Source organism: Nerophis ophidion, linkage group LG10, assembly GCF_033978795.1.
Source record: "Nerophis ophidion isolate RoL-2023_Sa linkage group LG10, RoL_Noph_v1.0, whole genome shotgun sequence".
Lineage (NCBI taxonomy): Eukaryota > Metazoa > Chordata > Actinopteri > Syngnathiformes > Syngnathidae > Nerophis > Nerophis ophidion.
In genome coordinates, this window is record NC_084620.1 from 61,673,821 (window position 1) to 61,701,308 (window position 27,488).

Here is a 27,488-nt window from a genome sequence, read left to right on the forward strand (position 1 = left end):
ATACATGAATCATAACCAATTATGCAAATTTTGACAATGTGACATTTTGACACCGCCCCAGCTCCTACCACATCTGTGGCCACTGCCCCGCCACCACTAATTAACTTCCTGTTTGTGGGAACATCACGCACAGACTTTCATTGATTGTTTTTGAGCTATTTTTAGAAGTCTATTTGTGCGTGTGTATGTGTGTGTTCGTGTGTACGTGAGTGCGTGTGTATGTGTGTGTACGTGAGTGGGTGTGTATGTGTGTACGTGAGTGCGTGTGTATGTGTGTGTACGTGAGTGCGTGTGTATGTGTGTGTTCGTGTGTACGTGAGTGCGTGTGTATGTGTGTGTACGTGAGTGAGTGTGTATGTGTGTACGTGAGTGCGTGTGTATGTGTGTACGTGAGTGCGTGTGTATGTGTGTACGTGAGTGGGTGTGTATGTGTGTACGTGAGTGCGTGTGTATGTGTGTGTGCGTGAGTGGGTGTGTATGTGTGTACGTGAGTGGGTGTGTATGTGTGTACGTGAGTGCGTGTGTATGTGTGTGTACGTGAGTGCGTGTGTATGTGTGTGTACGTGAGTGCGTGTGTATGTGTGTACGTGAGTGGGTGTGTATGTGTGTACGTGAGTGGGTGTGTATGTGTGTACGTGAGTGCGCGTGTATGTGTGTGTACGTGAGCGCGTGTGTGTACGTGAGTGCGTGTGTATGTGTGTGTACGTGAGTGCGCGTGTATTTGTGTGTACGTGAGCGCGTGTGTATGTGTGTGTACGTGAGTGCGCGTGTATTTGTGTGTACGTGAGCGCGTGTGTATGTGTGTGTACGTGAGCGCGTGTGTGTGTGTGTACGTGAGCGCGTGTGTATGTGTGTGTACGTGAGCGCGTGTGTATGTGTGTGTACGTGAGTGTGTGTGTATGTGTGTGTACGTGAGCGCGTGTGTATGTGTGTGTGCATGTGTATGTGTGTGTATATGGAGTGCGTGTGTATGTGTGTGTAAGTGAGCGCGTGTGTACGTGTGTACGTGAGTGCGTGTGTATGTGTGTGTATGTGAGTGCGTGTGTATGTGTGTGTAAGTGAGCGCGTGTGTATGTGTGTGTATGTGAGTGCGTTTGTATGTGTGTGTAAGTGAGCGCGTGTGTATGTGTGTGTACGTGAGCGCATGTGTATGTGTGTGTACGTGAGCGCGCGTGTATGTGTGTGTACGTGAGTGCGCGTGTATGTGTGTGTACGTGAGTGCGCGTGTATTTGTGTGTACGTGAGTGTGTGTGTATGTGTGTACGTGAGCAAAAAGTATATTCTACTTTCTTCAAAATAGCCACCCTTTGCTCTGATTACTTTTTTTCACACTCTTGGCATTCTCTCCATGAGCTTCAAGAGGTAGTCACCTGAAATGTTTTTTCAGTAACTTTATTGTACAGACTATTAATAAATAGGTTTGACATTTTTTCAGCTTTAATTCAAAGTACTCTCTATTCCAACGTTCAAAGAAGGCAGAATAATATATGTCAATAAACCAGAGGCGTACAAAGTGCTGCCATTGTTACATTGTAGTAATAAAATAAGCAGCAACAATTAATAAATACAGCAAAACAAAATCATGTAATAAGAAAAAGATATGTTGACACTAACAACACAGGTTAGTCTTTAAATGATTGTATAACATTTTTTTTGCCTTCACAAAAAATACATGAATCATAACCAATTATGCAAATTTTGACAATGTGACATTTTGACACCGCCCCAGCTCCTACCACATCTGTGGCCACTGCCCCGCCACCACTAATTAACTTCCTGTTTGTGGGAACATCACGCACAGACTTTCATTGATTGTTTTTGAGCTATTTTTAGAAGTCTATTTGTGCGTGTGTATGTGTGTGTTCGTGTGTACGTGAGTGCGTGTGTATCTGTGTGTACGTGAGTGGGTGTGTATGTGTGTACGTGAGTGCGTGTGTATGTGTGTGTACGTGAGTGCGTGTGTATGTGTGTACGTGAGTGGGTGTGTATGTGTGTACGTGAGTGCGTGTGTATGTGTGTGTGCGTGAGTGGGTGTGTATGTGTGTACGTGAGTGCGTGTGTATGTGTGTGTACGTGAGTGCGTGTGTATGTGAGTGCGTGTGTATGTGTGTGTACGTGAGCGCGCGTGTATGTGTGTGTACGTGAGCGCGCGTGTATGTGTGTACGTGAGTGGGTGTGTATGTGTGTACGTGAGTGCGCGTGTATGTGTGTGTACGTGAGCGCGTGTGTGTACGTGAGTGCGTGTGTATGTGTGTGTACGTGAGTGCGCGTGTATTTGTGTGTACGTGAGCGCGTGTGTATGTGTGTGTACGTGAGTGCGCGTGTATTTGTGTGTACGTGAACGCGTGTGTATGTGTGTGTACGTGAGCGCGTGTGTATGTGTGTGTACGTGAGCGCGTGTGTATGTGTGTGTACGTGAGTGCGTGTGTATGTGTGTGTACGTGAGCGCGTGTGTATGTGTGTGTGCATGTGTATGTGTGTGTATATGGAGTGCGTGTGTATGTGTGTGTAAGTGAGCGCGTGTGTACGTGTGTACGTGAGTGCGTGTGTATGTGTGTGTATGTGAGTGCGTGTGTATGTGTGTGTAAGTGAGCGCGTGTGTATGTGTGTGTATGTGAGTGCGTTTGTATGTGTGTGTAAGTGAGCGCGTGTGTATGTGTGTGTACGTGAGCGCATGTGTATGTGTGTGTACGTGAGCGCGCGTGTATGTGTGTGTACGTGAGTGCGCGTGTATGTGTGTGTACGTGAGTGCGCGTGTATTTGTGTGTACGTGAGTGCGTGTGTATGTGTGTACGTGAGCAAAAAGTATATTCTACTTTCTTCAAAATAGCCACCCTTTGCTCTGATTACATTTTTTCACACTCTTGACATTCTCTCCATGAGCTTCAAGAGGTAGTCACCTGAAATGTTTTTTCAGTAACTTTATTGTACAGACTATTAATAAATAGGTTTGACATTTTTTCAGCTTTAATTCAAAGTACTCTCTATTCCAACGTTCAAAGAAGGCAGAATAATATATGTCAATAAACCAGAGGCGTACAAAGTGCTGCCATTGTTACATTGTAGTAATAAAATAAGCAGCAACAATTAATAAATACAGCAAAACAAAATCATGTAATAAGAAAAAGATATGTTGACACTAACAACACAGGTTAGTCTTTAAATGATTGTATAACATTTTTTTTGCCTTCACAAAAAATACATGAATCATAACCAATTATGCAAATTTTGACAATGTGACATTTTGACACCGCCCCAGCTCCTACCACATCTGTGGCCACTGCCCCGCCACCACTAATTAACTTCCTGTTTGTGGGAACATCACGCACAGACTTTCATTGATTGTTTTTGAGCTATTTTTAGAAGTCTATTTGTGCGTGTGTATGTGTGTGTTCGTGTGTACGTGAGTGCGTGTGTATGTGTGTGTACGTGAGTGGGTGTGTATGTGTGTACGTGAGTGCGTGTGTATGTGTGTGTACGTGAGTGCGTGTGTATGTGTGTACGTGAGTGGGTGTGTATGTGTGTACGTGAGTGCGTGTGTATGTGTGTGTGCGTGAGTGCGTGTGTATGTGTGTACGTGAGTGGGTGTGTATGTGTGTACGTGAGTGGGTGTGTATGTGTGTACGTGAGTGCGTGTGTATGTGTGTACGTGAGTGCGTGTGTATGTGTGTGTACGTGAGTGCGTGTGTATGTGTGTGTACGTGAGTGCGTGTGTATGTGTGTACGTGAGTGGGTGTGTATGTGTGTACGTGAGTGGGTGTGTATGTGTGTACGTGAGTGCGTGTGTATGTGTGTGTGCGTGAGTGGGTGTGTATGTGTGTACGTGAGTGCGTGTGTATGTGTGTGTACGTGAGTGCGTGTGTATGTGAGTGCGCGTGTATGTGTGTGTACGTGAGCGCGCGTGTATGTGTGTGTACGTGAGCGCGCGTGTATGTGTGTACGTGAGTGGGTGTGTATGTGTGTACGTGAGTGCGCGTGTATGTGTGTGTACGTGAGCGCGTGTGTATGTGTGTGTACGTGAGTGCGCGTGTGTGTGTGTGTACGTGAGCGCGTGTGTATGTGTGTGTACGTGAGTGCGCATGTATTTGTGTGTACGTGAGCGCGCGTGTATTTGTGTGTACGTGAGCGCGTGTGTATGTGTGTGTACGTGAGCGCGTGTGTATGTGTGTGTACGTGAGCGCGTGTGTATGTGTGTGTACGTGAGCGCGTGTGTATGTGTGTGTACGTGAGTGCGTGTGTATGTGTGTGTACGTGAGCGCGTGTCTATGTGTGTGTGCATGTGTATGTGTGTGTATATGGAGTGCGTGTGTATGTGTGTGTAAGTGAGCACGTGTGTACGTGAGTGCGTGTGTATGTGTGTGTATGTGAGTGCGTGTGTATTGGTGTGTAAGTGAGCGCGTGTGTATGTGTGTGTATGTGAGTGCGTTTGTATGTGTGTGTAAGTGAGCGCGTGTGTATGTGTGTGTACGTGAGCGCATGTGTATGTGTGTGTACGTGAGCGCGCGTGTATGTGTGTGTACGTGAGCGCGCGTGTATGTGTGTGTACGTGAGTGCGCGTGTATTTGTGTACGTGAGCGCGTGTGTATGTGTGTGTACGTGAGCGCGTGTGTATGTGCGTGTACGTGAGCGCGTGTGTATGTGTGTTTACGTGAGCGCGTGTGTATGTGCGTGTACGTGAGCGCGTGTGTATGTGTGTTTACGTGAGCGCGTGTGTATGTGTGTACGAGAGCGCGTGTGTATGTGTATGTGTGTGTATATGGAGTGCGTGTGTATGTGTGTGTAAGTGAGCGCGTGTGTATGTGTGTGTACGTGAGCGCGTGTGTATGTGTGTGTAAGTGAGCGCGTGTGTATGTGTGTATGTGAGTGCATGTGTGTGTATGTGTATGTGAGCGCGTGTGTATGTGTGTGTATGTGAGCGCGTGTGTATGTGAGTGCGTGTGTGCGTTTTCGAAGATTAACCAAGTTTATCTATCCTTGCTGTTTACCAAATGAACCCAGATTAGAACATAAATAAAACATCCCTCATACTGCGTGTGTATGTGTGTGTACGTGAGTGCGTGTGTATGTGTGTGTACGTGAGCGCGCGTGTATGTGTATGTACGTGAGCGCGCGTGTATGTGTGTACGTGAGTGGGTGTGTATGTGTGTACGTGAGTGCGCGTGTATGTGTGTGTACGTGAGCGCGTGTGTGTACGTGAGCGCGTGTGTGTACGTGAGCGCGTGTGTATGTGTGTGTACGTGAGCGCGCGTGTATTTGTGTGTACGTGAGCGCGCGTGTATTTGTGTGTACGTGAGCGCGCGTGTATTTGTGTGTACGTGAGCGCGTGTGTATGTGTGTGTATGTGTGTGTACGTGAGCGCGTGTGTATGTGTGTGTACGTGAGCGCGTGTGTATGTGTGTGTACGTGAGCGCGTGTGTGTGTGCATGTGTATATGGAGTGCGTGTGTATGTGTGTGTAAGTGAGCGCGTGTGTATGTGTGTGTACGTGAGTGCGTGTGTATGTGTGTGTATGTGAGCGCGTGTGTATGTGTGTGTAAGTGAGCGCGTGAGTATGTGTGTGTATGTGAGCGCGTGTGTATGTGTGTGTACGTGAGCGCATGTGTATGTGTGTGTACGTGAGCGCGCGTGTATTTGTGTGTACGTGAGCGCGCGTGTATGTGTGTGTACGTGAGTGCGCGTGTATTTGTGTGTACGTGAGTGCGTGTGTATGTGTGTGTACGTGAGCGCGTGTGTATGTGTGTGTACGTGAGCGTGTGTGTATGTGTGTGTACGTGAGCGCGTGTGTATGTGTGTACGTGAGCGCGTGTGTGTGTGTATGTGTATGTGTGTGTATATGGAGTGCATGTGTATGTGTGTGTAAGTGAGCGCATGTGTATGTGTTTACGTGAGTGCGTGTGTATGTGTGTGTAAGTGAGCGCGTGTGTATGTGTGTATGTGAGTGCATGTGTGTGTATGTGTATGTGAGTGCGTGTGTATGTGTGTGTATGTGAGCGCGTGTGTATGTGTGTGTATGTGAGCGCGTGTGTATGTGTGTGTACGTGAGTGCGTGTGTACTTTTTTTCACACTCTTGGCATTCTCTCCATGAGCTTCAAGAGGTAGTCACCTGAAATGTTTTTTCAGTAACTTTATTGTACAGACTATTAATAAATAGGTTTGACATTTTTTCAGCTTTAATTCAAAGTACTCTTTATTCCAACGTTCAAAGAAGGCAGAATAATATATGTCAATAAACCAGAGGCGTACAAAGTGCTGCCATTGTTACATTGTAGTAATAAAATAAGCAGCAACAATTAATAAATACAGCAAAACAAAATCATGTAATAAGAAAAAGATATGTTGACACTAACAACACAGGTTAGTCTTTAAATGATTGTATAACATTTTTTTTGCCTTCACAAAAAATACATGAATCATAACCAATTATGCAAATTTTGACAATGTGACATTTTGACACCGCCCCAGCTCCTACCACATCTGTGGCCACTGCCCCGCCACCACTAATTAACTTCCTGTTTGTGGGAACATCACGCACAGACTTTCATTGATTGTTTTTGAGCTATTTTTAGAAGTCTATTTGTGCGTGTGTATGTGTGTGTTCGTGTGTACGTGAGTGCGTGTGTATCTGTGTGTACGTTAGTGGGTGTGTATGTGTGTACGTGAGTGCGTGTGTATGTGTGTACGTGAGTGCGTGTGTATGTGTGTACGTGAGTGGGTGTGTATGTGTGTACGTGAGTGCGTGTGTATGTGTGTACGTGAGTGCGTGTGTATGTGTGTACGTGAGTGGGTGTGTATGTGTGTACGTGAGTGCGTGTGTATGTGTGTGTGCGTGAGTGGGTGTGTATGTGTGTACGTGAGTGCGTGTGTATGTGTGTGTACGTGAGTGCGTGTGTATGTGAGTGCGTGTGTATGTGTGTGTACGTGAGCGCGCGTGTATGTGTGTGTACGTGAGCGCGCGTGTATGTGTGTACGTGAGTGGGTGTGTATGTGTGTACGTGAGTGCGCGTGTATGTGTGTGTACGTGAGCGCGTGTGTGTACGTGAGTGCGTGTGTATGTGTGTGTACGTGAGTGCGCGTGTATTTGTGTGTACGTGAGCGCGTGTGTATGTGTGTGTACGTGAGTGCGCGTGTATTTGTGTGTACGTGAGCGCGTGTGTATGTGTGTGTACGTGAGCGCGTGTGTATGTGTGTGTACGTGAGCGCGTGTGTATGTGTGTGTACGTGAGCGCGTGTCTGTGTGTGTACGTGAGCGCGTGTGTATGTGTGTGTGCATGTGTATGTGTGTGTATATGGAGTGCGTGTGTATGTGTGTGTAAGTGAGCGCGTGTGTACGTGAGTGCGTGTGTATGTGAGTGCGTGTGTATGTGTGTGTAAGTGAGTGCGTGTGTATGTGTGTGTATGTGAGTGCGTTTGTATGTGTGTGTAAGTGAGCGCGTGTGTATGTGTGTGTACGTGAGCGCATGTGTATGTGTGTGTACGTGAGCGCGCGTGTATGTGTGTGTACGTGAGTGCGCGTGTATGTGTGTGTACGTGAGTGCGCGTGTATTTGTGTGTACGTGAGTGCGTGTGTATGTGTGTACGTGAGCAAAAAGTATATTCTACTTTCTTCAAAATAGCCACCCTTTGCTCTGATTACATTTTTTCACACTCTTGACATTCTCTCCATGAGCTTCAAGAGGTAGTCACCTGAAATGTTTTTTCAGTAACTTTATTGTACAGACTATTAATAAATAGGTTTGACATTTTTTCAGCTTTAATTCAAAGTACTCTCTATTCCAACGTTCAAAGAAGGCAGAATAATATATGTCAATAAACCAGAGGCGTACAAAGTGCTGCCATTGTTACATTGTAGTAATAAAATAAGCAGCAACAATTAATAAATACAGCAAAACAAAATCATGTAATAAGAAAAAGATATGTTGACACTAACAACACAGGTTAGTCTTTAAATGATTGTATAACATTTTTTTTGCCTTCACAAAAAATACATGAATCATAACCAATTATGCAAATTTTGACAATGTGACATTTTGACACCGCCCCAGCTCCTACCACATCTGTGGCCACTGCCCCGCCACCACTAATTAACTTCCTGTTTGTGGGAACATCACGCACAGACTTTCATTGATTGTTTTTGAGCTATTTTTAGAAGTCTATTTGTGCGTGTGTATGTGTGTGTTCGTGTGTACGTGAGTGCGTGTGTATGTGTGTGTACGTGAGTGGGTGTGTATGTGTGTACGTGAGTGCGTGTGTATGTGTGTGTACGTGAGTGCGTGTGTATGTGTGTACGTGAGTGGGTGTGTATGTGTGTACGTGAGTGCGTGTGTATGTGTGTGTGCGTGAGTGGGTGTGTATGTGTGTACGTGAGTGCCTGTGTATGTGTGTGTACGTGAGTGCGTGTGTATGTGAGTGCGTGTGTATGTGTGTGTACGTGAGCGCGCGTGTATGTGTGTGTACGTGAGCGCGCGTGTATGTGTGTACGTGAGTGGGTGTGTATGTGTGTACGTGAGTGCGCGTGTATGTGTGTGTACGTGAGCGCGTGTGTGTACGTGAGCGCGTGTGTATGTGTGTGTACGTGAGTGCGCGTGTATGTGTGTGTACGTGAGCGCGTGTGTATGTGTGTGTACGTGAGTGCGCGTGTATTTGTGTGTACGTGAGCGCGCGTGTATTTGTGTGTACGTGAGCGCGTGTGTATGTGTGTGTACGTGAGCGCGTGTGTATGTGTGTGTACGTGAGCGCGTGTGTATGTGTGTGTACGTGAGCGCGTGTCTATGTGTGTGTGCATGTGTATGTGTGTGTATATGGAGTGCGTGTGTATGTGTGTGTAAGTGAGCACGTGTGTACGTGAGTGCGTGTGTATGTGTGTGTATGTGAGTGCGTGTGTATTTGTGTGTAAGTGAGCGCGTGTGTATGTGTGTGTATGTGAGTGCGTTTGTATGTGTGTGTAAGTGAGCGCGTGTGTATGTGTGTGTACGTGAGCGCATGTGTATGTGTGTGTACGTGAGCGCGCGTGTATGTGTGTGTACGTGAGCGCGCGTGTATGTGTGTGTACGTGAGTGCGCGTGTATTTGTGTACGTGAGCGCGTGTGTATGTGTGTGTACGTGAGCGCGTGTGTATGTGTGTGTACGTGAGCGCGTGTGTATGTGTGTTTACGTGAGCGCGTGTGTATGTGTGTACGAGAGCGCGTGTGTGTGTGTATGTGTGTGTATATGGAGTGCGTGTGTATGTGTGTGTAAGTGAGCGCGTGTGTATGTGTGTGTACGTGAGCGCGTGTGTATGTGTGTGTAAGTGAGCGCGTGTGTATGTGTGTATGTGAGTGCATGTGTGTGTATGTGTATGTGAGCGCGTGTGTATGTGTGTGTATGTGAGCGCGTGTGTATGTGAGTGCGTGTGTGCGTTTTCGAAGATTAACCAAGTTTATCTATCCTTGCTGTTTACCAAATGAACCCAGATTAGAACATAAATAAAACATCCCTCATACTGCGTGTGTATGTGTGTGTACGTGAGTGCGTGTGTATGTGTGTGTACGTGAGCGCGCGTGTATGTGTATGTACGTGAGCGCGCGTGTATGTGTGTACGTGAGTGGGTGTGTATGTGTGTACGTGAGTGCGCGTGTATGTGTGTGTACGTGAGCGCGTGTGTGTACGTGAGCGCGTGTGTATGTGTGTGTACGTGAGCGCGCGTGTATTTGTGTGTACGTGAGCGCGCGTGTATTTGTGTGTACGTGAGCGCGCGTGTATTTGTGTGTACGTGAGCGCGTGTGTATGTGTGTGTATGTGTGTGTACGTGAGCGCGTGTGTATGTGTGTGTACGTGAGCGCGTGTGTATGTGTGTGTACGTGAGCGCATGTGTGTGTGCATGTGTATATGGAGTGCGTGTGTATGTGTGTGTAAGTGAGTGCGTGTGTATGTGTGTGTACGTGAGTGCATGTGTATGTGTGTGTATGTGAGTGCGTGTGTATGTGTGTGTAAGTGAGCGCGTGAGTATGTGTGTGTATGTGAGCGCGTGTGTATGTGTGTGTACGTGAGCGCATGTGTATGTGTGTGTGTACGTGAGCGCGCGTGTATTTGTGTGTACGTGAGCGCGCGTGTATGTGTGTGTACGTGAGTGCGCGTGTATTTGTGTGTACGTGAGTGCGTGTGTATGTGTGTGTACGTGAGCGCGTGTGTATGTGTGTGTACGTGAGCGCGTGTGTATGTGTGTGTACGTGAGCGCGTGTGTATGTGTGTACGTGAGCGCGTGTGTGTGTGTATGTGTATGTGTGTGTATATGGAGTGCATGTGTATGTGTGTGTAAGTGAGCGCATGTGTATGTGTTTACGTGAGTGCGTGTGTATGTGTGTGTAAGTGAGCGCGTGTGTATGTGTGTATGTGAGTGCATGTGTGTGTATGTGTATGTGAGTGCGTGTGTATGTGTGTGCATGTGAGCGCGTTTGTATGTGTGTGTATGTGAGCGCGTGTGTATGTGTGTGTACGTGAGTGCGTGTGTGCGTTTTCGAAGATTAACCAAGTTTATCTATCCTTGCTGTTTACCAAATGAACCCAGATTAGAACATAAATAAAACATCCCTCATACTGAGGAGAAGCCATTAGTGCTTCAATAATATTTCCTTAAGCCCAGTTGTCAAACTCAAGGCCCACGGGCCAGATGTGATCCGCCACATAATTTTATTTGGCCTCTTGAAAGCCTGAAAATATGTATCAAGTACAGTACTGTAACTTTTCTTACTAAATGTATTCTTTTTTTCTAAATTGTGAGAAAAAAATATATGTACTCCATGTAATGGTGAATTATGTGAACTTAAATCTTGTCTAATTATGCAAAAATATATTATCAAGCATTGAAACCATTTTTGAAATAGAAATAAATACTAACTATAATGGTTGCAAAGCAAGTTATTCATCAAATTGTGCAACGTAAAAGTAGCAATTTATTTCATGGTAAAATTGTAAAATGTACTGTTTACAGCATTTTTCTCTACATGAAAAAAACAGTCCTTTTTTTTACTGTAATAAACCATGGTGCCGTTTTGGCATTTACAGTAATACAACAAAAAATCTACAATTGTTGATTTGCAGAAAAAAAAAAAACACTGGCAGCTCATGTGCCAAAATTTTACTGTAAAATTGCAGCGTTTTTTTATGTAGAGTGAAAAAAACTGATGTAAATTTTACAGTAAAGTTTTGGCAACTGAGCTGCCTTTTTTACCATAAAAACCGCAGTATTGTTTTTCCTTTTGATCCCTTGTCACCGGAGGGTGTGTTCCAACTATCAGGGGATCACACTCCTCAGCCTTCCCGGTAAATTTTATCCAGGTGTACTGGAGAGGAGGCTACGCCGGATAGTCGAACCTCGGATTCAGGAGGAACAGTGTGGTTTTGGTCCTGGTCCTGGAACTGTGGACCAGCTCTATACTCTGGGCAGGGTCCTTGAGTGTGCATGGGAGTTTGCCCAACCAGTCTACATGTGCTTTGTGGACTTGGAGAAGGCATTGGACCGTGTCCCTCGGGAAGTCCTGTGGGGAGTGCTCAGAGAGTATCGGGTATCGGACTGTCTGATTGTGGAGGTCCTCTCCCTGTATGATCAGTGTCAGAGCTTGGTCCGCATTGCCGGCAGTAAGTCGAACACATTTCCAGTGAGGGTTGGACTCCGCCAAGGCTCCCCTTTGTCACCTATTCTGTTCATAACTTGTATGGACAGAATTTCTAGGCACAGTCAAGGTGTTGAGGGGATTTGGTTTGGTGGCTGCAGGATTAGGTGTCTACTTTTTGCAGATGATACTCTGATGATATTCAGCTCTTACTGGATTGGTCCGCAGCTGAGTGTGAAGTGACCGGTATGAGAATCAGCACCTCCAAGTCCGAGTCCATGGTTCTTGCCCGGAAAAGGGTGGATTGCCATCTCCGGGTTGGGGAGGAGACCCTGTCCCAAGTGGAGGAGTTCAAGTACCTAGGGGTCTTGTTTACGAGTGAAGGAAGAGTGGATGGTGAGATGGACAGGCGGATCGGTGCAGTGTCTTCAGTAATGCAGACACTGTATCGATCCGTTGTGGTGAAGAAGAAGCTAAGCCGGCAGGAAAAGCTCTCAATTTACCGGTCGACCTATGTTCCCATCCTCACTATGGTCATGAGCTTTGGGTTATGACCGAAAGGATAAGATCACGGGTACAAGCGGCCGAAATGAGTTTCCTCCGCCGGGTGGCGGGTCTCTCCCTTAGAGATAGGGTGAGAAGCTCTTCCATCCGGGGGGAACTCAAAGTAAAGCCCCTGCTCCTCCACATGGAGAGGAGCCAGATGAGGTGGTTCGGGCATCTGGTCAGGACGCCACCCGAACCCCTCTCTGAGGTGGTGTTGAGGGCCTGTCCAACTGGTATGAGGCCACGGGGAAGACCCAGGACACGTTGGGAAGTCTAGGTCTCCCGGCTGGCCTGGGAACGCCTTGGGATCCCCCGGGAAGAGCTGGAGAAAGTGGCTGGGGAGAGGAAAGTCTGTGCTTCCCTGCTTAGGCTGTTGCCCCCACGACCCGACCTCGGATAAGCGGAAGATGATGGATGGATGTTTTTCCATTTACAGTAATATACACTACATTTTGAGATGAAATTGTTGCAATTTACCTTTTTTTTTTTTACATTTTAGTTTAAAAAAATCTACTAATAAAATGCATAGAAAATAGTGTAATAGTAGTAATCACTGTTATAAGTGGCCTTCTGGGGCCAAACAGAACTGCGATGTGGCTCTCAGTGAAAACGACTCTGACACCTCTGTCCTCGAGTGTTCGAAAACTTCTGCACTAAAAGCAGGTGCCATTTATATTATAAGCAGAAGCACAAGTGAAACTTTCAAATTAGAAGGAGTTAAAAATAAGAGTGTTTGCATAAACATGGAGAAATCTTAACTGGTATCTTCAAACCTATTCATGGCGGCACTCAATTAATTACTGGAGGTCCGCCACAAATAAATCAATGAATGGGAAACACTGCTTTGTGACGATCCTCAAAATCGTGACTTTTGTCTACTGCCAGGTTGGATCTTCTGCCTTTTTACTCTCGCCTGGTGGCCACTCTTCATCCCTGTATGTCTGACGTGGCCGAAGACCTGTGCTCCATGCTGAAGGGAGACTTCCGCTTTCACGTAGGTCCAGGTTGAGCAAATGAAATCAGCTTTAAAAAAATGTAATATCCTTAATAATATTAGTTGTTTGTTTCTGCAATAGATTCGCAAGAAGGACCAGATCAACATTGAGACGAAAAATAAGACGGTTAGGTTTATTGGAGAGCTGGCCAAGTTCAAGATGTTCATGAAGACAGACACTCTTCATTGTCTCAAGGTGTGTTGGACTTGTTTCTTGGGCTGTCAAATTATTAAAATATATATTCCCAATAAACCACAGAAGGTTTTTTTATCTTTAATAACTGTACCTTTAACAGATAATTTTCAAGTTTGAATTACTATCAGCATGGGACTGGACAATTAATCTGCTTTATGCAAATGTTTATTTAATAACATTATGCTTTGGACGTAAAGGACACCAAAGTTCTTGTACAGACACACACAGAAACACTTTCACACACACACTAGCTCTCATACAAACTGTCTCACACATGCTTACCGCTTAACTCACTTCAAAAACAACCCTATTATGAAGATTGAAAAAAATTAACTTCAGTGTGCCAGGACCGTCTTCAGCTCAGCTGAGTGTACAAAAGATGCCCTTCGTCTTCTAGAAAAGGAATCACTAAATTAAAGCTGTTGCAACCCACTTAGTAGTTGCTTTTGAAAGTACTGTACGGGCCGAAAGTTTGGACACACCTTCTCATTCAATTTGTTTTCTTTATTTTCATGACTATTTACATTGTAGGTTGTCACTGAAGGCATCAAAACCATGAATGAACACATGTGGAGTTATGTACTTAACAAAAAAAGGTGAAATAACTAAAAACATATTTTATATTCTAGCTTCTTCAAAATAGCCACCCTTTGCTCTGATTACATCCTTGCACACTCTTGGCATTCTCTCCATGAGCTTCAAGCGGTAGACACCTTGAAATGGTTTTCACTTCACAGGTGTACTTAAAGCTCATCGAGAGAATGCCAAGAGTTTGCAAAGCAGTAATCAGAGTAAAGGGTGTTTTTTTTGAAGGGTAAATGCATGTGCCTCACAATACGAAGGTCCTGAGTAGTCCTGAGTTCAATCCCGAGCTCGGGATCTTTCTGTGTGGAGTTTGCATGCTATCACTGTGAATGCGTGGGTTCCCTCCGGGTACTCCGGCTTCCTCCCACCTCCCAAGACATCCACCTAGGGATAGGTTGATTGGCAACACTAAAGTGTGTGGGTGTGAATGTTGACTATCTGTCTTGGCCTTGTGATGAGGTGGCGACTTGTCCATGTCGCCCCTTCCGCTCATGTGCAGCTGAGATAGGCTCCAGCACCCCCCACGACCCTGAAAGGTACAAGCGGTAGAAAATGGATGTATGTTATTTTACCTTTTTTTTGTTAAGTACATAACTCCACATGTGTTCATTCATAGTTTTGATGCCTTCAGTGACAATCTACAATGTAAATTGTCATGAAAAGAAAGAAAACGCTCGCAACATTGAGGGAGACAAGCGGTAGAAATGGATACATGGATTGAGGATTTATCAAGTAGCTTTTGAGTATTTCTCATGGTGTAAAGGATTTATCTTTTGGTGATTTTCTTTCACGTGGTGCGATGTGATCGGCTGGCTTTGTTGCCTTGGAAACACTCAAGATAAAAGTGCTTTGCTTTGTAGAACTCTGACTTTTTTTACCTCCGCCAAAGAGTTCGAGTTTGAGTTTATTTGGAACTTGCAAGCATACAACACGATACATCACAATATCCAGTTTCTCTTTTCAACATGTTGGAAAAGGAGTAGGAAGAAGCAGAGTTTATTTAATCCTACCCCTTTTCTTTTACATAACAGTTGCTAAAACTTTTGTTCACTTCCTGTTCTCAATGTATTCACAATATACTCCATAATTAATCACAATAAAAATAAATAAATAAATAACAATTGGTGAAGTACGTTATATTTCATATGAAGAGATAAGTAAGATTATTTTGAGAATGAACGAATGGATGAAATACATTCAGAATGTTTATCATGGTTCTTCTTCTTTGTGTTTTGTAAACACTTTTTTTCTTGAAGTGGATCATATTAGTACATCGTTTGATTGCTTTGCTTAATCCATTCCATCATTTAATTCCACAGACAAATATACTGAAGTTCTTAAGTGTTGTACGTGCGTACAAATGTTTGAAATGACATTTTTCTCTAAGATTATATTTCTCCTCTTTTTTTGACAAGAATTGTTAAGAGTTTATATATTTTCGCCAGGGTTTTTTGTGTGTTTGTTAGCAACATAACTGTATTAGTTATGGATACATTTTGATTATTTTTTTTAAGGAAATGTCCCCAAAAAAATATCAATTCCTCATCTTCTAGGAACACACTTCACTTCCTGGTTACGGCGTTCCACGGCCCCAACTTGTCAGCCCCGCACTGCGCAGAGGATCCTAGGCGATTATTTTCGGACCCGGCCAATGCTAAAGCGCTAGATAAAACTACACACCAGATATTTGTTTGATATCGTCAGGAGTCACTGTAACTGTGAAAACTTTGAAACCAAAATACAGCGGTATCCACAATACCTTTACATCCCTAATTACCTCGATTAACGGGACAAGCAGTAGAAAGTGGATGGATGGAATTGTGCAGTCTTGGTGTGTATTAATAAACAAAATATTTCCATTAAAGGAAATGTGCGTTACCTGTTAATATCCAGTTAACTTTAAAAGCCCTACTTGGTTAATATTTGTCACACACGTGGTAATGTTTTGTTTGTGTCTCAGATGCTGCTGTCAGATTTCACCCATCACCATGTGGAGATGGCCTGCACCCTGCTGGAGACATGCGGCCGCTTCCTCTTCAGGTCCCCCGACTCTCATCTGCGCACCAGCGTCCTGCTGGTCAGTACCACCTGGCTATGCCTTTTTTTTCCCCTGCGGTATTATCACATAGGGCTGGTATTTCTAGCATCTCATCTTCTCCGAACTATATGTGCATTCCAGGAGCAAATGATGCGCAAAAAGCAGGCGCAACATCTGGATGCCCGCTATGTGACAATGGTGGAGAACGCTTACTACTACTGCAACCCCCCACCCATTGAGAAGACAGTGAAGAAGAGGCGGCCGCCGCTGCAGGAGTACATTCGCAAGCTGCTTTACAAGGACCTGTCCAAGGTCACCACGGAGAAGGTGCTCAGGCAGATGCGCAAGCTGTCCTGGCAGGACCCGGAAGTCAAGAGCTACCTGATCTGCTGCATGGTCAACATATGGAACGTCAAGTACAACAGCATTCACTGTGTGGCCAACCTCCTGGCTGGCCTGGTGGCCTACCAGGAGGACGTGGGCATCCACGTGGTGGACGGGGTCCTGGAGGACATTCGCTTGGGCATGGAGGTACAGTGTTGAGATATCAATAGGTAAAAACAAAAACAATGACATAATGTGCTAATGTCTGCACCCTGTCACACTCATTAATGCCAGGTCAACCAGCCCAAATTCAACCAGCGCCGCATCAGCAGCGCAAAGTTCCTTGGCGAGCTGTACAACTACCGCATGGTGGAGTCAGCCGTCATCTTCCGCGCCCTCTTCTCCTTCATCTCCTTTGGTGTCAACCAGGATGGCAGCCCGAGCACGCTGGACCCCCCTGAGCACCTCTTCCGCATCCGACTGGTGTGCACGCTGCTCGACACCTGCGGGCAGTACTTTGACCGCGGCTCCAGCAAGAGGAAGCTTGATTGTTTCCTTATCTACTTCCAGGCGAGTCCTACTACTGTGGAATGTCAGAGTCTGATCACAAACACTAGAGCACAGGTGTCAAACTGGTTTTCATTGAGGGCCACATGGCAGTTATGGCTGCCATCAGATGGCCGCTGGTAACAGCGAATAATGTATGAATTTGCCTCTGGATTTCATTATTAATCACATAAATTGTTTTAAGTAGACTGTTGATTTTACAGTAAAAACTTTACATTCACAAAATATTACTGTAAAATATATATATATATATATATATGTTTTTTTTTTTTTTTACAACATTTTACAGTAAATGGAAAAACAGCACCATTGTTTTTTGGGGGGTGTCTTTACGGAAAAAGCTGGCAGCTTAGTTGGCAGAATTTTTGTGCATTTACAAAATTATGTTGTTAATGGAAAAACAGTACAAGTTATTTTTTTATCCTGGCAACTTAGCTGCCAATTATTCTACCTTAAAAACAAATGTACCATCTTTCCAATTACAGTAATACACCGTTAAAAACAACAACCGTAGATTTTACAGTCAAATACTGGCAGCTCAGTCAACAGAGTTTTAACGCAAAAAAAAGAAGTCGTTTTTTTCATGCTGTAAAGAACAACGCAACATTCATGGTAATTTTTCTTAATTTGCTTCAAAGTTCCATCCATCATCCATCCATCATCTTCCGCTTATCCGAGGTCGGGTCGCGGGGGCAACAGCCTAAGCAGGGAAACCCAGACTTCCCTCTCCCCAGCCACTTCGTCTAGCTCTTCCCGGGGGATCCCGAGGCGTTCCCAGGCCAGCCGGGAGACATAGTCTTCCCAACGTGTCCTGGGTCTTCCCCGTGGCCTCCTACCGGTTGGACGTGCCCTAAACACCTCCCTAGGGAGGCGTTCGGGTGGCATCCTGACCAGATGCCCGAACCACCTCATCTGGCTCCTCTCGATGTGAAGGAGCAGCGGCTTTACTTTGAGCTCCTCCCGGATGGCAGAGCTTCTCACCCTATCTCTAAGGGAGAGCCCCGCCACACGGCGGAGGAAACTCATTTCGGCCGCTTGTACCCGTGATCTTATCCTTTCGGTCATGACCCAAAGCTCATGACCATAGGTGAGGATGGGAACGTAGATCGACCGGTAAATTGAGAGCTTTGCCTTCCGGCTCAGCTCCTTCTTCACCACAACGGACCGGTACAACGTCCGCATTACTGAAGACGCCGCACCGATACGCCTGTCGATCTCCCGATCCACTCTTCCCTCACTCGTGAACAAGACTCCTAGGTACTTGAACTCCTCCACTTGGGGCAGGGTCTCCTCCCCAACCCGGAGATGGCACTCCACCCTTTTCCGGGCGAGAACCATGGACTCGGACTTGGAGGTGCTGATTCTCATTCCGGTCGCTTCACACTCGGCTGCGAACCGATCCAGCGAGAGCTGAAGATCCCGGTCAGATGAAGCCATCAGGACCACATCATCTGCAAAAAGCAGAGACCTAATCCTGCGGTTACCAAACCGGAACCCCTCAACGCCTTGACTGCGCCTAGAAATTCTGTCCATAAAAGTTATGAACAGAATCGGTGACAAAGGACAGCCTTGGCGGAGTCCAACCCTCACTGGAAATGTGTTCGACTTACTGCCGGCAATGCGGACCAAGCTCTGACACTGATCGTACAGGGAACGGACCGCCGCAATAAGACAGTCCGATACCCCATACTCTCTGAGCACTCCCCACAGGACTTCCCGAGGGACACGGTCGAATGCCTTCTCCAAGTCCACAAAGCACATGTAGACTGGTTGGGCAAACTCCCATGCACCCTCAAGAACCCTGCCGAGAGTATAGAGCTGGTCCACAGTTCCACGACCAGGACGAAAACCACACTGTTCCTCCTGAATCCGAGGTTCGACTATCCGACGTAGCCTCCTCTCCAGTACACCTGAATAAACCTTACCGGGAAGGCTGAGGAGTGTGATCCCACGATAGTTGGAACACACCCTCCGGTCCCCCTTCTTAAAGAGAGGAACCACCACCCCGGTCTGCCAATCCAGAGGTACCGCCCCCGATGTCCACGCGATGCTGCAAAGTCTTGTCAACCAAGACAGCCCCACAGCATCCAGAGCCTTAAGGAACTCCGGGCGGATCTCGTCCACCCCTGGGGCCTTGCCACCGAGGAGCTTTTTAACTACCTCAGCGACCTCAGCCCCAGAAATAGGTGAGTCCACCACAGACTCCCCAGGCACTGCTTCCTCATAGGAAGACGTGTTGGTGGGATTGAGGAGGTCTTCGAAGTATTCCTTCCACCTATCCACAACATCCGCAGTCGAGGTCAGCAGAACACCATCCGCACCATACACGGTGTTGATAGTGCACTGTTTCCCCTTCCTGAGGCGGCGGACGGTGGTCCAGAATCGCTTCGAAGCCGTCCGGAAGTCGTTTTCCATGGCTTCCCCGAACTCTTCCCATGTCCGAGTTTTTGCCTCCGCGACCGCTGAAGCTGCACACCGCTTGGCCTGTCGGTACCTGTCCACTGCCTCCGGAGTCCTATGAGCCAAAAGGACCCGATAGGACTCCTTCTTCAGCTTGACGGCATCCCTCACCGCTGGTGTCCACCAAGGGGTTTTAGGATTGCCGCCCCGACAGGCACCAACTACCTTGCGGCCACAGCTCCGATCTGCCGCCTCGACAATAGAGGTGCGGAACATGGTCCACTCGGACTCAATGTCCAGCACCTCCCTCGTGACATGTTCAAAGTTCTTCCGGAGGTGGGAATTGAAACTTTGTCTGACAGGAGACTCTGCCAGACGTTCCCAGCAGACCCTCACAATGCGTTTAGGCCTCCCAGGTCTGTCCGGCATCCTCCCCCACCATCGCAGCCAACTCACCACCAGGTGGTGATCGGTAGAAAGCTCCGCCCCTCTCTTCACCCGAGTGTCCATAACATGAGGCCGCAAATCCGATGACACAACTATAAAGTCGATCATGGAACTGCGGCCTAGGGTGTCCTGGTGCCAAGTGCACATATGGACACCCTTATGTTTGAACATGGTGTTTGTTATGGACAAACTGTGACGAGCACAAAAGTCCAATAACAAAACACCACTCGGGTTCAGATCCGGGCGGCCATTCTTCCCAATCACGCCTCTCCAGGTTTCACTGTCGTTGCCAACGTGAGCGTTGAAGTCTCCCAGTAGGACAAGGGAATCACCCGGGGGAGCACTTTCCAGTACTCCCTCGAGCGCTTCCAAAAAGGGTGGGTACTCTGAACTGCTGTTTGGTGCATAAGCACAAACAACAGTCAGGACCCGTCCCCCCACCCGAAGGCGGAGGGAGGCTACCCTTTCGTCCACCGGGTTGAACTCCAACGTACAGGCTTTGAGCCGGGGGGAAACAAGAATTGCCACCCCAGCCCGTCGCCTCTCACTGCCGGCAACGCCAGAGTGGAAGAGGGTCCAATCCCTCTCGAGAGAAGTGGTTCCAGAGCCCTTGCTGTGCGTCGAAGTGAGTCCGACTATATCCAGCCGGAATTTCTCGACTTCGCGCACTAGCTCAGGCTCTTTCCCCCCCAGTGACGTGACGTTCCACGTCCCGAGAGCTAGCTTCTGTAGCCGAGGATCGGACCGCCAAGTGCCCTGCCTTCGGCTGTCGCCCAGCTCACAATGCACCCGACCTCTATGGCCCCTGCTATGGGTGGTGAGCCCATTGGAGGGATGACCCACGTTGCCTCTTCGGGCTGTGCCCGGCCGGGCCCCATGGGAACAGGCCCGGCCACCAGGCGCTCGCCATCGTGCCCCACCTCCGGGCCTGGCTCCAGAGGGGGGCCCCGGTGACCCGCGTCCGGGCGAGGGAAATCTGGGTCCATGATGTTTCTTCTTCATAAAGGTCTTCGAGCTGCTCTTTGTCTGATCCCTCACCTAGAACCTGTTTGCCTTGGGAGACCCTACCAGGGGGCTTTATGCCCCCGGACAACATAGCTCCTAGGATCATTGGGACACGCAAACTCCTCTACCACGATAAGGTTGCAGCTCAGAGAGGAGTGCTTCAAAGTTACGTATTTTTATTTAGACAAAAACATATTTGGAATGTAGAGATGTCCGAAAATGGCGTTTTTTTTGGCCGATATCGGATATTCCGATATTGTCCAACTCTTAATTACAATACTCATATCAACCGATACCGATATATACAGTCGTGGAATTACCACATTATTATGCCTCATTTTGTTGTGATGTCCCCGCTGGATGCATTAAACAATGTAACAAGGTTTTACAAAATAAATAAACTCAAGTTATGAAAAAAAATGCCAACATGGCACTGCCATATTTATATTTGTCGTCACAAAGTGCATAATTTTTTTTTAACATGCCTCAAAACAGCACTTTGGAATTTGGGACATGCTCTCCCTGAGAGAGCATGAGGAGGTTGAGGGGCCGGGTTAGGGGTAGGGAGTAACGGAATGTATATTGTAGTGTCCCGAAATAGTTAGTGCTGCAAGGTGTTCTGGGTATTTTTTCTGTTGTGTTTATGTTGTGTTACGTTGCGGATGTTCTCCCAAAATGTGTTTGTCAATCTTGTTTGGTGTGGGTTCACAGTGTGGCGCATATTTTTAACAGTGTTAAAGTTTTTTGTACGGCCACCCTCAGTGTGACCAGTATGGCTGTTGACCAAGTATGCCTTGCATTCACTCAGTCACATAATATCTCCGGCACACTAAGGCAGGGCCTTTAAGGTTTATTGGCAGTCTGTACTTCTCCCTACGTCCGTGTACACAACGGCGTTTTAAAAAGTCATGAATTTTACTTTTTGAAACCGATACCGATAATTTCCGATATTACAATTTAAAGCATTAATATTGGCAGTCCGATATTATCGGACATCTCTATTGGAAAGTATGATAATATAATGTAATATTTGTTGCAATATTAAACACTACTGAAGTTTAAAAGGTATGCAATAAATGTTTTCTGTCAAAATGAAAAAATCAATTGAGTTAGAAAATAGGTACTTTATGGACACATATCATTTCCAGGTGTTTGCGGTCCAGATAAAATGATGTCGCGGGCCGGGACTGGCCCCTGTGCCTTGAGTTTGACACCTGTGCACTAGAGAGACCAATGGATAGCCGTCATTGTGAACAAACACTTGTCTTGTTTATGCGTCTGCAGCGCTACATCTGGTGGAAGAAGAGTGTGGACACTTGGACAAAAGAGCACCCCTTCCCCATCGACATCGACTACATGATTACCGACACTCTGGAGCTGTTGCGGCCCAAAATGAGACTGAGCTGCTCCCTGGAGGAGGCCAGCCGGGAGGTGGCCGACCTGGAGAAGGAACTGCTGGTCAAACTAGGTAAGGTGTTTTAATGTAAGGAATATACAAAGTGTGTACATGTGAGAGATAGCTTTGTACACGTGGCTGTTCATGGCTGCTCAGCTTGTCTGACCGCTCCAGTAACATTCCCTAACAGATGTGCCATCACTCCTTAAAGGCGCAGCTCGACAAAGGAATAATCATAATTAAATGTACTCCCACTAGAATTTTTCAGGTGTGTGTCACTTCTGTCTTTGTTTTTGTCTTCTTCCTATTTAGGAAGTGTGTGTCACTCAGCAGGTGTTGAAGGGCTGGCATGGTTTTACAGTTTAAGGTGTAAACTGAGAATGACCCGAAAACTGCCATGTCCAGTCAGTGAGAGTGACTCAGGGCTTTGTACTCAAGTTACTTAGGTCATTGTCACCATCTTTACTTCCTTACGTGTGTTACTATGTTACATTTGTTATATATTTGCCTTTTTTTTCAGACTATAATACGCTCTTAAAATCTTTTAATTGTATTTATGTTACCCCGTTATGTTTGTTACGTACGTTACCATGTTAAGTACATGTTAATGTATCCAAGGGTGACTGTAGTGTTCCAAAAAGAAAGTCTGCCTTCTTCCAATAGGCCTTTTCATATCAAGCCATCAAAGAATGGAATGGAATCCCAGACAATCTAAAGAACAACTCTAGTTTTCACAGGTTCTCACAAGCAGTCAAGGACTGGCTTTTAGACCACCACTCCTGCTCACATTAGCAATACTAGACATCGGATGATAACCCGGTGAAAGTAGTCTGAGGGCCACCAGAGTACCATTCCAGTCTGGTAACATCGCAAACTTTTTTTTAATGTTTGCAATATCAATGCGGTATACAGCTATTGATTAATACCCCTATGGGTATCATCTGATGGCTACTGCACTGTATGTGGACTTTGATAAAAACTGCTGCACTTTATATATTTCTGCACTTTAAATGAAGCTGCTCAAATACTGTAACACTGATTTGTAATTCACATACTCTCTATGTATTGTATTTGTATTTTAAATTGGGGCGGTATAGCTCGGTTGGTAGAGCGGCTGTGCCAGCAACTTCAGGGTTGCTGGTTCGATCCCTGCTTCCCCCATCCTAGTCACTGCCGTTGTGTCCTAGGGCAAGACACTTTACCCGCCTGCTCCAAGTCTCACCCACACTGGTTTAAAAAAATAAATAAATGTAACGTAGATTTTGGGTTTCACAATGTAAAGCGCTTTGAGTCACTTAAGAAAAGCGCTATATAAATATAACTCACTTCACTTGTTTATCATGGTGTGATTTTTATATTGTGTATTTTCAATTATGTTTAATTGTGTTGTGGATGTTAGATGTGCCATAAAAGGACTACAGATGGAAATTAGCATGGTGCCAAGTCTGGTGCAGCCATCTTTTTAATGTAACTGCACATTGTCCTTCAAATAAACAAATACAAAAAAATCAATCAATCCATGTTTACTTATATAGCCCTAAATCACGAGTGTCTCAAAGGGCTGCACAAGCCACAACGGCATCCGCGTGTAAAAAAAAGATTTTACATGCTTATGCATGTTACTTATTTATGTACTGCGTGTAATGTTTACGAAATGCTTGTTAATTATGTTACCTTGTTACATTTTATCATGTTAGCTGTTACCATGTTATGTTTGTTGCGTAAGATATGTTTGATACCATGTTATGTTTTTAAAATATGGTATGCATGGTACTTCCATGTTATGCTTGTTACCTTGTTGCTACGTATGTTACCATTTAAGTTTTCCTGAAGGTTTCAATAAAGTACTATCTATTTATGTTACATATAGTCAATTGTTGCGCATGTTACGTATGTTGCAATGTTAGGTATGTGACTTATGTTACCAGGATACATATTTTATGCAGGTTACATTTTTTACCAGGTTGCATGTTTTACGTATGTTGTGTATGTTAAATGACGTTTTTGCGTATGTTACGTTTGTTACCGTTTCCCCGAGTGTGGTGAAGAATCATTGAGTTATTTTCCTTTGTCAAGGAGAACAGTAAGTTGAGTTTATGCCTATGAAATAAGTCCTAAGTTACAAGCGTCATGGACACATGTTCAAGTGTGTTAGAGGGCCTTCTAAAAACTTTATGAATGATGAGGCTATGAGATCTTTCTGTGTGGAGTTTGCATGTTCTCCCCGTGAATGCGTGGGTTCCCTCCGGGTACTCCGGCTTCCTCCCACCTCCAAAGACATGCACCTGGGGATAGGCCCCTCCCACCTCCAAAGACATCCACCTGGGGATAGGCCCCTCCCACCTCCAAAGGCATGACTTGTCCAGGGTGTACGCCGCCTTCCCCCCGATTGTAGCTGAGATAGGCACCAGCGCCCCCGTGACCCCAAAGGGAATAAGCGGTAGAAAATGGATGGTTGGAGGCTCTGAGTGGAACAAAGGAGGTATTGTGTGAACTGGATCGGACATTCCTTGTTTGCCAGGTCACATGACCCCTGACATACAGCTCTTCTCTTAGCCTCATGTCCTTACTCTCATTCTGAGAAAAAGTGCTAACTGATAGCTGCTAATTGTCATCACACCACAAAAGATCCTGGCCTTCATCTCTTCTCATCTTCCAGGAATGGCCATGGAGAAGGACGGCCGCTCCAGTGCCATGAGTGAAGGGGAGGGCCTCGATGAGGACGACGATGATGGTGATGAAGACGAGGAGGGAGGCGCTGAGACTGAGGAGCAGTCGGGCAACGAGAGCGAAATGAACGAAGCCGAGGATGACGTAAGCCCCTCATTTCAGCGTACCACCGCCGGCAGGCTCGTCAGCGCCCCTTTTCCTTTTTCCACACAGGAGGCGTCTGAAAATGAAGAGGAGGAGAGGGAGGAAGAAGAGGAGGACAACACCGACTATCTGACTGACTCCAACAAGGAGAACGAGACTGATGAGGAGAGCAATGTGAGTCGACAGTGTGCAGACGTGTCATCCATGCAATGATATCGTCGTAGTGGTTTGTGCAGCCATTTGAGACACTAGTGATTTAGGGCTATATAAGTAAACATTGATTGATTGATATGTAATGGTGTGTGTAGGAGGTGACCCTACGTGGCGGTGGACTGAAGCACGTGGCGTGTGCCGAGGACGAAGACTTTATTCAGGCGTTGGACAAGATGATGTTGGAGAACCTGCAGGCACGCCGCTAACACGCTGTGTTGGTCATCTATTGCCGCGAATGTCCATCCCTGAACGCTGTGTCTCTGGTCCCCGCAGCAGCGCAGCGGTGAGACGGTGAAGGTGCACCAGCTGGACGTGGCCATTCCTCTGCAGCTGAAGAGCCAGTTGAAGAAGGGAGGATCCAGCCAGCCGTGCATCAGCGAGGGCGACAGCGAGCTCTCAGAAACCATGCAGTTTGTCATGCTCACGCGCAAGGGAAACAAGCAGCAGGTAGGAGGAGGACCTACAGGACCCACAGGTGCACCACTTTAGCCAAGTAACACACACACACATACACACACACACACACAGCCCAGCAATAATATTGACTCTACAGTTGTGTGCTTGCGTGCGTGTTCTTCTATTTCTTCCGTAAGTGTGTGCGTGCGTTCTTGTATTTCTTCCCTTCTTGAGACATCAACAGGGAAAAGTACCTTCGATATGAGGACCGGTGAACAATTTAGGACCGGAATCATGGTCCCAATACAGAAAACCATTGCATCTTACAGAGAATGTCTCATTAGCACCCCTGGTGGTAAAATCTATCAAAATTAGGGTGTTCCCAAAGAGGAGGGATTTTTTAAATTGACTCTGTGTCGCTTTTAAATTTCTCCCCCTCTGGTCAACATATGAAAGAACAAGAGTGTGTAAAAAATTGAAGTGCTCCTCCTCTGACCAAACATATTTTATAACAAGTGTGTGTGAGAAATTGAAATTTGTCCCTCTTTGGCTAAAAATGAATAATGATAAAAATATATATGTATATGGCGACATACTGTGATATCCATCCATTTCTAGGGGGCGCTTGCGCCTATCTCAGCTACAATTGGGCGGAAGGCGGGGTACACCCTGGACAAGTCGCCACCTCATCGCAGGGCCAACACAGATAGACAGACAACATTCACACTCACATTCACACACTAGGGACCATTTAGTGTTGCCAATCAACCTATCCCCAGGTGCATGTCTTTGGAGGTGGGAGGAAGCCGGAGTACCCGGAGGGAACCCACGCATTCACGGGAAGAACATGCAAACTCCACACAGAAAGATCCCGAGCCTGGATTTGAACCCAGGACTGCAGGACCTTTGTATTGTGAGGCAGACGCACTAACCCCTCTGCCACCGTGAAGCCCCATACTGTAATAACTTTAAGTAAATAATGAAGATTAAAAACCAATTACAAACAGAAAAATCAAAAACAATATAATTAACTAAAAGGCTTACCTTTTTTATATTTGCATAGTATGTATATATTCCATCTCTGGGTTGGGGAGGAAAGTAAAGCCGCTGCTCCTCCACATGGAGAGGAGCCAGATGAGGTGGTTCGGGCATCTGGTCAGAATCCCACCCGAACGCATCCCGAGGGAGGTGTTTCGGGCTTGTCTGACCGGTAGGAGGCCACGGGGAAGACCCAGGACACGTTGAGAAGACTATGTCTCCCGGCTGGCCTGGGAACGCCTCCGGATCTCCCGGGAGGAGCTGGACCAAGTGGCTGGGGAGAGGGAAGTCTGGGCTTCCCTGCTTAGGCTGCTGCACCCGCGACCCGACCTCGGATAAGCGGAAGAAGATGGATGGATGTATATATTATTAAGGTTGTAAATACAAATCTTGATATATCTAGAAACGGTGGGCCTAAAGAGGTAGGCATTTTCTGGAGGTCTCAAGAAGGTAACAAGTACAAGAGTGTGTGTGTGTGTGTGTGTGTGTGTGTGTGTGTGTGTGTGTGTGTGTGTGTGTGTGTGTGTGTGTGTGTGTGTGTGTGTGTGTGTGTGTGTGTGTGTGTGTGTGTGTGTGTGTGTGTGTGTGTGTGTGTGTGTGTGTGTGTGTGTGTGTGTGTGTGTGTGCGCGTGTGTGTGCGCGTGTGCGTGTGTGCGTGTGTGCGTGTGTGCGTGCGCGCGTGCGCGCGTGTGTGTGTTTTGGCAAGCGTCAGCGAGGGAGCGTGTGGTTTAGAGTCAGAGATGGGCGCTCATTCTGCAGGGCGTGTCCTGCTTTCAGAGTGCAAGTGTCTTACGAAATAGAAACAAAATTGCTGGAAAAGTTGTGGAGAACACAGAACATCCTTGTAGGTGGACAACACACACTGCATAAAGTATCCTTTGTGTATGCCGGGCTACTTCCTTAGACACACCTTTAGTGCATAACATTGTAAGCCAATAGGA

At 46.4% G+C, this 27,488-nt stretch overlaps 1 protein-coding gene across 7 annotated transcripts in view; it reads left to right on the forward strand.

The window, feature by feature from the left end:
• upf2 (UPF2 regulator of nonsense mediated mRNA decay) overlaps positions 1-27,488 on the forward strand; it is a 56,117-nt gene that overhangs the window by 23,309 nt on the left and 5,320 nt on the right. For 5 of the 7 annotated variants that reach the window (XM_061914335.1, XM_061914334.1, XM_061914332.1 and 2 more), the window contains exons 9-17: positions 13,020-13,128; positions 13,211-13,324; positions 15,870-15,986; positions 16,089-16,478; positions 16,566-16,841; positions 21,975-22,158; positions 24,746-25,074; positions 25,209-25,307; positions 25,387-25,560. In XM_061914335.1, coding sequence (XP_061770319.1) covers positions 13,020-13,128; positions 13,211-13,324; positions 15,870-15,986; positions 16,089-16,478; positions 16,566-16,841; positions 21,975-22,158; positions 24,746-25,074; positions 25,209-25,307; positions 25,387-25,560 — 1,792 coding nt within the window. The remainder of the gene's footprint in view (positions 1-13,019; positions 13,129-13,210; positions 13,325-15,869; positions 15,987-16,088; positions 16,479-16,565; positions 16,842-21,974; positions 22,159-24,745; positions 25,075-25,208; positions 25,308-25,386; positions 25,561-27,488) is intronic. The other 2 variants (XM_061914337.1, XM_061914338.1) reach the window with 2 other exon arrangements.